Here is a 10,564-nt window from a genome sequence, read left to right as displayed (position 1 = left end):
CTTCCTGTGTTTCCAAAAAAAGGTGACGGCAAAAGTAAATAACCCAGTCCATGTTTTCAGAGACACTAATATTACCGGTATAGGCATTTTGATTGCATTTTAGCAAAAGGATTTTCCTCAAAAACATAATTAATGTTCACAAATAAAGAATAGTTGTATTAACCATACATTAAACAGAGTTTCATGGGGCCCCCAGGAACTTGGGGCCCTAGGAAACTGCCTAGTATTGCCTAAATCCCCCCTGACAGGAGATACAGTGGCTCATATTTTGGACCTCAGAGATACAGCTTAGTTAGTTGAAATTAACTTACAATTTCACTTCAGGAATGTATTATTACTGTCAGAATAACATATCCAGAATAAATAATATATTTGTCAAACTGGCCCTCATTGCAACCAAAAAAATAATAATAATTACACCTCTACAATCTGCATTTTTCAGACTTAAAGCAAAATTATTTTTGGGCTGTTTAACTCACCACTAGATTTCCAATGACCATGACCATCATGAAGACGATTAAGCACATCGCAGGTTCGGCCACTTCCATGCAGTCCCACATGGTCTCGATCCACTCGCCGCACAGAACACGGAAAATGATGAGGAAAGAGTGGAAGAAGTCGTTCATGTGCCAGCGTGGCAGCTCACAGTCTTCAGAGATCTTACAAACACAGTCCTTGTAGCTCTTTCCAAAGAGCTGCATGCCCACTACTGCAAAAATAAAGACGATGATGGCCAGCACCAAGGTCAGGTTTCCCAAAGCTCCCACTGAGTTACCAATAATCTTGATAAGCATGTTGAGCGTGGGCCAAGACTTTGCCAGTTTGAAGACACGAAGCTAAGGCCATCAGAAGACAGAGAAACAGAATGTTACTGGAATGACAAATTATTCCTAACTGCACAGTCGTTGAGTAGTTATGAGCTATGATTATCATTTTACTAGTAAGTAGCATTCAGATAGAGCTCGTTTTGAAGAAGTGGCAAAGCTATTGTTTTTTATTTATTTTTTTGTTGAAATTGGAGTTTTTAAATTGTAATTATATTCATGAACATGATTGTTGAACCACTGTATAAAGCCTGGAACTCAACAATATTTCTGATATTTTGGAACTGAAAAAGCGTCCTGCATGGGAAGCGAAACGTCTTCCAACTTGGAAACAAAGTCCAGTGGATTGTTTTTTTACTTTTTTCGAATGACTATGACCTGGATGACTGAGAATCTTCACCAGCATATTCATGAACATATTAGGGAAAAATGGGTAAACGCTGCATTTGTAATTTGAATGTACAAACAATGTACCGAAAATGAAAATCTAAAACACAATTTAACATTTGTCACCAAATACAATTTTGAAATGGCTGAAAGAGCATAAATTAAATCAACTGCTGTTCTTTAACTTTTGGGAGACAATAGATTTATTTTGGCAGAATGAGGCTGAAAATTGGACGCAACACCAATGGCGTAACGACACAACAATAGTAACCTGACTCTGCCAGATGGATATGCTCCGCATATCCATCTGGAAACCTTCCGTTGAAGTAATTTAGGGAAGGGGCGAAAATACTGGTTAGCTGATTGGCCTATGTTGGTGATAGACGGGCCAAATAAAGCAATCAGATCAACGAAGCATATGACGTACTAACAGAGCGACGACGAATACACAACCACAAGCCAGGCTACTCTTGCCGAAACTAGTCGTGAGAAGAGCAAAAACATCTTTTCCTCTGAGAAAAGCCTCCAGAGCAGTGTTTTGCTCTTCTTTCAGTGAAGAAATACTCTGTAATTCCGATAAAACTTGCTCGATAGCCAGGCTAACGCTAGTTTCATCGGCTGAAGCCGCCATGTTCTTTAGACTGAACTGTCGCGCTTCTCGTTGCGTCACACCTCAACCCGCCTCAAAGCCAACGCTGATTGGACGTTCGTTTGGTGAACGGCTCCAAATTTTCTTTAACGGAGAGTCTCCAGACTGATCTGCGAGTGAATCCTTGAAAGCTCGCGAGATCAGGATGGTCTCACGAGGCTACAACAATTTTCTTTACTGGAATCCGCTTAAGTTCCTCTTTTTGGTATCCATCGTCGCTAACACATTGTACGTGACGGTTATGGTTTTAATCTACCGGTATGCTCTGGATTATGCATAATTCCAAATTGTATTGTAAAAAATAAAATACTCAAATACGTTGTTCTTTTAAGATCTTTATTGCGGTTTAAAACATATTATATGAGTGTATTTTTTACTAACCGTCTAATGAACTATGTACAGTAATTAACATAGTAATTAAACGTACCACTGTCTGCTTTGCTACTGGTGTTGTGTTTAAACTGTTCACCATCCTGTTGAAATCTCCCATATGTTTGGATATAAATAAGGTCTGGTCAGTCAATCTAGTATCAAGTGGGTTTAAAAGGATTTTTTTGCACCACTACATCTGCAAAGAGACGTCCTAGTCCACAATTGCGTAGGGGACCCACCAGGTGTCAGTGACGGGGCACCTAAGAAGTTGGGGGCCCCTAAGCAACTGCTGTCCCTGCTTACCGATAGTTACGCTATTGGGCACCACACATGCCCTGCAGGGATGTGACAGTTAACGGGTTAAGCTACTGTTTGCTTTGTGGATTTATAAGTTCATTCTATTTATCTTTGGCTTTTAATCAATCATTTTCAAGTAAGTACACAATAAATGGTTAAAATTATAAGTTATACTGTTTGGCAAAATTAAGTAACATTTTCCATGTTAATTCTTTCATTATTACCCAAAAAAAAAATCTGTTTTTAACAGCATTTTATGCTTCAGTTTCATTTTATGTTCGTGATGTGTCTATAGAATCGAAAGAATGAACTATGAAGTTAGTGGTTGATCTGATCTGCACTGTCTTACCAAACGGAAAGACCTTAGGACAGACAACCCCTGGACGTTTGCCAGTCCCAACTCCACCAGGCTGAGAGTGACAATTATACTGTCAAAAATATTCCAGCCAACTTGAAAATAATAGTAGGGATCCATGGCGATAAGCTTGAAAAACATTTCAGCTGCAAAAATCCCAGTAAAAACCTAAAAGAAAGTATAGATAAACTTCAAAAGATGGAAAGGTGCTGAATTATTCCTCTTTGTTTAAATGTGATAAATACATACCAGATTTCCAACTGAAAGCATGTCATTAAACTCTTTCGTCATAGGGTAGTGCTCCATCGCCATGAAAAGGGTGTTGAGAACGATGCATATTGTAATAGCGAGGTCAACAAAGGGATCCATCACCACAAAGTTTACCCACTTTTTTAAAACAACCCAGGTGTCACAGCAATCCCACTTTAAGAACATGTCTGCAAATTTGTACCAGCATGGTGGGCAGGGTCTCTGAGCTTCCTCCAGCTCTAGAAAACAAACGAGAAAGAGAATAATTTCAAGTAAGAGGCTATTATGCACACTGTATTTATACTCTATCTGCACTATATGGCAGCCATATTGGCAGCTACTTTACTAGGCTAAAATAGCCCAAGCTTAACACCAGAAGGGCATGACACTAAATGCTGATTGGGATTTACGAGGGATACAGCATGATTAGCCCTCAGCGTGTAAAGCCAAAAACAACTCTGATCTTATCTTGAAATAAAAAACAGTGTTAAAACGGTTTGATAATCTCAGCCAGTAGAGTGGGGTCCTAAAACTGACATAGTTGTCTGGAAGACTGTATTCCGGGTCTTGAAACTACTAATTAGGATCTGCAAATCATTTAAAAAAATAAATGTAAAGAAATAATGTAAAATACAACAAAATAGAAGATATTTTAAAAAAACACACTTGTTAATAGACCTATTAGGAAATATCCAGTTACAGCACCAAATGTTTTAATCTTCTTAAGCAGATGTTCTCAAAGTGAAGGGGAGTGTGCCACCCAGGAGGGGGGCAGTGTAATAGCTGGGGGCACAGTGGAAATTAATTGAATAAATTACCCTTTTTCTTTTTAGATGTATTACTAAAAAAGGTGTATTGAGAGCAATGTAGAATTTTTTTTTTATGAGATATGAGTTCTCTTATTATAATATGTAAAATTGTAATTGAGATGTTACATATTAAAGAAAATTATAAATTCACACTAGTAATTCAAATATCACTAAACTTAAAAAGAAAGGTAATTTAACTAAAAAAAAATATTTATTTTGAATTTTCGTTCCAAAAATAATTCTAAAAAAACAAACTGTCTCAGACAAATTACAATACTTTACATGAACAGTGAACCAACATAACTGTCAGGAGGTACAGAACATTCCTGAACATTACAGAAAACACCAGATTTCAGAGATTGCCTCAAAGTGTTGCTCAACAAAATTTCATTCACCTTGTTTACCTGTTTTATCTATTATATATACACATATATGTATGCATACATACATATATGTGTTCCAAACTGTTGGAACTGTTCTACTAAAGGAACTTTAAATACATCTGCAGATTAAAAAATATAATGTTTATGTATTATGTGGGTCTGCTGTTTGCTTCATTTTAGCACTTTACCTTCTACAGCAGAGAGCACAGTCGCAGCACTGGAAGATCTCTGTTTTAAGCCAGGTTCATCCAGATGAAGGGTGCTGTGCATGGAGCTCAGTGACTTCTCTTTGTCTTCATAAATTTGGGCAGACTATGGAATATTTCAAGAAATTCTTTAAATTATGTAAAATGAACAATTTTTCTGGATTAATTTTAGAGTAACAACCAACCTCTTCCATGGTGGGAGCTCGGATCATCAAGCGAGGAATAACTCTTCCGTTGCAATCATTCACAGTCTCCCCATGTTTGAGATCCTGTTCATCTTTTTCCAGCACAGAAAATGTGTGTTGACTTAAAGACGTCTTACTGGTCAGAGTAGCTCTGCTTCCATAAAACTGCACCTGTTGATTTACATATTAAACTTTTAGGTGAACTGAAAACGTTGTGATTTAATAACTTAATAAAGTATTGCCTGGCTGTAAGTGGCCATATGTAAAAAGAGCTTACACATAAAGACTGAACTCTTACCCAAAACAATTATATTTCTACTGAAAATATGCATTTCTCAACCAGATGGAGTCATACATCTTTAAAATAGATTTTATATAACTTTGAGGTATTATACACAGTCCCAATAGCGTATAGAACGTTTACCCAAGTACCGATGAGGCCTGCATAACTAAAACCAGCATGTAGTGTTAAAAAGTCTGGTCAGCCTAACAGATTCTGTTGAGACAAATATTCTTTTTATTTCTATCCTTACATTCAAATTCTTCTGCAAGGTTGCACTGTTGCTTTTTTCCTTCATATCAAGAGATTTGAAATCCAATGCAAGAAACTGCCTCATAACTAACAGACTACAACATTCTTCTGGACATAAAAAAAAGCAACAACTTCAAAACAAATGGTTAATAAAGAACCCAGCAGCAGACATACATATTTGTTTCGGTAAAGGAACCACGCTGTCTGACTTTAAAAAGTGGTCTCTCTGTTCCTTTTCTATCACGTCCATATTTGCATTAAAAGCTGAAAAATAATGCTTCAGGGACTTTCCTCATTTTCATTTCTTCCTTATTTTGTGTATTTAAACTCGGAGGAAACATGAACAGTCATCTCATTTGAAACACTAACCTATAAAAAACATGCATTTGCACACTAGCAAGCCATTCCATATTATAAATTACAAGAGTACATGGTTCTGTCTCATGTTTTCCCCTTTAAATGCCCTCTACAAAGGATGTACTAAATGGTATTATGTATTTCCATGAGCCAGCAGATCAATTTTATTCTTACTTGATGGTTAATATTCACAAGCAGTGAGAAATTAATAAAAAAAAAACAATGCAATTTCACCCAGGCAGAAATAGATGTGTTGCTGAGTGAGGTGAAGTTACAGGAGTGGTGTGTCAGATAAAAAGAAGAGTTTTAATGCAGCAATACGTTAAAAATCTGATGTACGAAATAGTTATATCAATAGGCATTATTATGATTAGCTCTGGCTGCAATACCCCAGACCTATGGATAATTTTACAGAATTATGTTGTTTCTAAAGAGGTTGCAGACATAGTTAAATGTTAATTATATTTAACATTTATCTGCAGGCTAGTTCCCTCTAACAAACCCAGTTGCTTTCTGGCAAATGGGTCCAAAAGTAGGTAACACATGTAATTTTGAAAAATTTAAAGCATTTAAGCAGGTTTTAGTCATTTTGAGTTTCTCTGTTATAATTTATATTAAGTCATAATTCTGCCAAAAGTACAATAAATACTCCTTTTAGTATTCAAATCAGGATCCAACATGTTAATAGCAAGGTGTTTCTGGAAAAAAGTGGCCAGGCGAGAGAACAAAAGGATACAGTTTTCTGAAAATATACTATTGCTCTTCATGGATTTATTTTTATCTTCTGGAAAAAATCTATAGTTAATGCTTTAGATGAATATGTCTTGCTGCAGTTACCTGTTCTTGATTTTTGAGTTGTTCTAAAAGCTGCTGGAACTCTTTCTCTTTTTCGATGGCCTCCAGTTGAGTTGCTTGATTCTGCTCATAATAAGCCATGGCAACCACAGCCAGGATGAGGTTGATGAGGTAGAAGGAGCCCAAAAAGATAACCACCACGAAGAACAGCATGTATGTCCTACCAGCTGCTCGTAGAGTCTGTTTTTATGAGAAAAGAAGCTACAAGAACTTAACAAAATGTTCTCACTTATAAATATAATCAACTATAATCATAAGCCACAAAGAAAAACAATACGAATTAAGTTCCAACCAGTTGAAAAAGGTTCTCCCAGAAGTCCTGCGTCATGAGTCGGAACAGAGCGAGGAAGGCCCATCCGAAGGAGTCATAACTGGTGTAACCATAGTTAGGATTCCCTCCAGCCTTCATACACGTGTATCCTTCAGGGCACTTTCTATCAACAGGGAAAAAAGTTAGCCAATGACAATCAATATTTTCTTGCACATTTCTGATTTGATTTAATCAAAATAGAATTTCATTTTGCAAAGTTAGACATATTTGCCAAACATTTGCGGGAAAACAAAAGCATACCCAGCATCAGAGCTGTTGCCACAAATCAGAGCATCACGGCTGCCTTCAATAAAATACTGATTGTCTGTAGGTAAAGAGAATAATAAAGTTAACTCTATTGTGAAGCAGTATTTCCATTGGAATAATGATTAAAACAAAAGACAAGCATACCTGGGTTTTCAATATACTCCTTAAAATCAAAAGTACTGTTAGAGTATAACGACGCATTGACATCCACAGTAAAGTTGAAGTACATTGTGTCGTTAAAAGCAGAGGTAGAGTTGAAAACTCCTAACAATGTCTCGTTTAACAGAATGGGCCATCGCACGCATTTTTGACGCAGGTTTCCCATGAAAAGCTGAAGGCCGACGAGAGCAAAAACTGCAAGGGCAAAGACGGTCAGTACCATGACGTCCCCCATTTTTTTCACAGACTGGATTAAAGCGCCAACAATCGTTTTTAGACCTAAAAAAAAAAAAAACACAATCACATAATGTTGCTGGATAAGAAACATCTAAATAGTTCTCAGAAATAATGACAATTTAAGAATTAAAGAAGTTAGTTTACCAGGTATTACGGTAATTGTTTTTAGGGCTCGAAGTACTCGAAATGTCCTGAGGGCTGACACATTGCCAAGGTCAACAAACTCAGTGACGTACCTAGAAGAGATTTAAGAAAATAGTAATAACACAACAGAATAAAATTACAAAAGACATAATTTAAAATAATGTTTTAATAGTTTTACTTTTTGCAATATATAACAGAAATCATTGCAAAGTTAATTTTAGTAAGATACAAATTATGTAGGATGGATCTTCTACCAGAAGCAGCAATTGTTTGAAAGTTTTGACTGATGATTAGTCAAATTTGATTCAAAGAGCAATAACTTCTTCTAGTCTTCTACACTGATTTTCTTCCTTTTGTTGTGAACTTCAGTTGCATTTACAAATGCACAGGAATCATGACTAACCATATTGGTTACTTTCCCTGCATCAATTTCAAAATCCCTCTTATGCTGTCACAAAATCACTCCCTGGTTTGCTTTCCATCCTTCATCCCCAAATCCTATTGTTTCATTCCATCCTATCTCATTAAATTGTGTCATGTTATGTTCGATTACAATTGAAGGATTAATCATCACATCAAACCACAATTTCTGTTCATTTAAATTCCCCAGCATGTTATCACTATATACACTACAAAGCATACGTACCCAACCATATAGTTTGGTAGTTTGACACAGATTAGATTTAACATAGAAGATACCAAACACCAGAATTCTTTGTTAGATTTCAACAAGAAATAAGAAAATCATCTAATTTTGCTTGTCATATTTGTACCACTAGCTTTTTATTGCTGTTTTATCACTAGGCACTAGAAAATACTGCTGATTCAAAACAGCAGGGCAGATTTTCAAAGAACTGCCTATAATCAATATCAGTGTTCAACATACAATAAAAGAGACTATCCAAGACCAGACAATCAGGGTGCAGAAACTATTGAAGGTTTTTTTCTTAACCCCTAAATTAGTTATTAAGTTCTCTAGGGTTAATTTATGCAGGCTGGCTTCTGACTGTTTCCTGTTTTTTTTTGTTTTTTTCCACAAATGGAGAAACCATGGAACATGTGGATAACTCTTTTTGGACTTATGGATGTAAATTACTTAATGTTTCTAGCCTGATGGCTTTTTTTGGGAGTGATTTTGTTTCTTAGAAGATGTTGCCTCCTTGATGTCAACCAATCCTTGTGTGTGTTCAGTTATGACTGTAAATAATAACCTACATGCAGGCATCCTGCCGCAACCAGGATCCGTACCTGGTTCCCCTGTTTTGTATCATATGAACTGCTTTCAGTCAGATTCTATTAAAGTAATTTCTAATTCTACAGGTACATCTTAACATGTGTTCAAAAATGTGCATTCATGATTTAGTGAAGGGGGCTTTTATTTCTTTGCATATGGGCAAAGTTGGCCTCGATAGTTATTTTCCTCGTTTTTACAGAGATAATTGTTTTTCTAAATATGCATTTTTTTATGTTAGTTGGTTTAATCTTTGATGTTAGCATTTTATAAATGTTCTAAGATAAAAGTAAGACATATTTTTAGTGGATAGATAGTTTTCACATTCTCTGTGTCTAAGCAGATGTCCCTGTAGACGATGCCTGTAAAATCTACTATTATTAAACTTATGTGTACCAGAATTGGTTATTTTTCAGTTGGTATAGCATTAAGGCTGAAATTTCACTTTTCAACTTTTTTTTTTTTTTTTAACTAAACACAGGTTGCAAACGTCAAGTATATGAAATGAAAGGAAAAGGCTGCCAATATTCAGAATAATAAAGGAAAAACCTTTTTAAACTGTTGTTTAAGTCTACTTATGGTACTTACGCCATGCTGATCACCATGAAATCCAGCCAGTTCCATGGATCTCGAAGGAATGTAAAAGAACCAATACAGAAACCTCTCGACAACACTTTGACTGTTGCCTCAAAAGTATAGATTCCCGTAAAGACATACCTGAAACAGACGATTTATCAGATATATCAGAACAAACAGCAGCATAAGTAATCAAATACGTCAATTGAATTGAATAAATCCACTTACTCAACAGTTTTACTCCATGCTGGTGGGTTACTCATCGTCATGAATACACAGTTTGACAGAATGGTAATCATGATGAACATGCTAAATAATTTAAGTAAGGATTAAGGAAATTACATCAAAGACCTTCAGCGTTTGTCAAAATGAGTGAAAAACGTCAAAATGTTAGATTATTACAGAAAAGGATATGAATGTATGAGAATTTTGATTGCTCCCCTCCTGATCACACTAAAGGGGCTGAGAATGTAACAAGCCGGCTCAGCGTTGAACCTGTAGATGGTATTCCCTTTGCTGATCACGACAAATGTCTGGAGAAAAACAAACAGATTCTCTCTTAAAACAAGTCCATGTCTACCATTCTTGATATCATTATGGACATCGTTTTTTTGGTTGGACTTAAATGGACTGAAACACACATTCTGGGCTTTGTAGAAGGGGTCCAGGTCCTCCAGAGGCGTGTTTAAGAGTTCTGGAGGAGGATCTCCATAGATTTGGGGCAGACTTTTTCCAGCTTCCAGATCACGGTGTGGACCCACTGGTTCTCCCTTGTCATGGCCTTCTGTGGATTCTTTGTTTTCCTCCGCGAGCCTCTTGATTTCCGCCAGTGACTTCTGGGTGAATGGACGGAAAACCTTAATGCCTGGAGGAGGGAGCAGGCTCGCCATCTTTGCATCGCGAAGGGAGATCACCACGCCGGGTATTCCCTAGATAGAGCTGAAGGAAGGATATGAAGTAAGCATGAAGAATTAAATATATTCTTGTCCAACATTTAGAGTTGCAACTATCTGTGGCAAACATATATCTTTAGTTATTAAACCCAAAATAAAAACACATGCTTTCATAACTCAAATTTTTGAGATTGAAACACTAAATCAACTAGATATTGTTTTCTTTATATGTACCAGCAGTTTAAAGTGAGCCAGTGTCTTCATAATTATTAGTAACAAATTGGCAT

The 10,564-nt window shown here is 36.4% G+C and overlaps 1 protein-coding gene across 1 annotated transcript in view; it reads right to left on the bottom strand.

The window, feature by feature from the left end:
• LOC107092725 (sodium channel protein type 4 subunit alpha A-like) overlaps positions 1 to 10,299 on the bottom strand; it is an 18,636-nt gene extending 8,337 nt beyond the window's left edge. The window contains 14 exon segments of the mRNA XM_015387356.1: positions 480 to 836; positions 2,879 to 3,052; positions 3,134 to 3,372; positions 4,514 to 4,637; positions 4,717 to 4,887; positions 6,443 to 6,640; positions 6,753 to 6,894; positions 7,032 to 7,095; positions 7,182 to 7,475; positions 7,578 to 7,669; positions 9,397 to 9,525; positions 9,613 to 9,693; positions 9,787 to 9,917; positions 10,026 to 10,299. Coding sequence (XP_015242842.1) covers positions 480 to 836; positions 2,879 to 3,052; positions 3,134 to 3,372; positions 4,514 to 4,637; positions 4,717 to 4,887; positions 6,443 to 6,640; positions 6,753 to 6,894; positions 7,032 to 7,095; positions 7,182 to 7,475; positions 7,578 to 7,669; positions 9,397 to 9,525; positions 9,613 to 9,693; positions 9,787 to 9,917; positions 10,026 to 10,274 — 2,445 coding nt within the window. The 5' untranslated portion in view covers positions 10,275 to 10,299.
• Between the last annotated feature and the right edge of the window lie 265 nt (positions 10,300 to 10,564).

Source organism: Cyprinodon variegatus, unplaced genomic scaffold (genome assembly GCF_000732505.1).
Source record: "Cyprinodon variegatus isolate N-32 unplaced genomic scaffold, C_variegatus-1.0 Scaffold18, whole genome shotgun sequence".
In the NCBI taxonomy this organism is placed as follows: Eukaryota; Metazoa; Chordata; class Actinopteri; order Cyprinodontiformes; family Cyprinodontidae; genus Cyprinodon; species Cyprinodon variegatus.
Note: the sequence above shows the minus strand (reverse complement) of the source record. Positions and strands in the feature narration are given on the sequence as shown.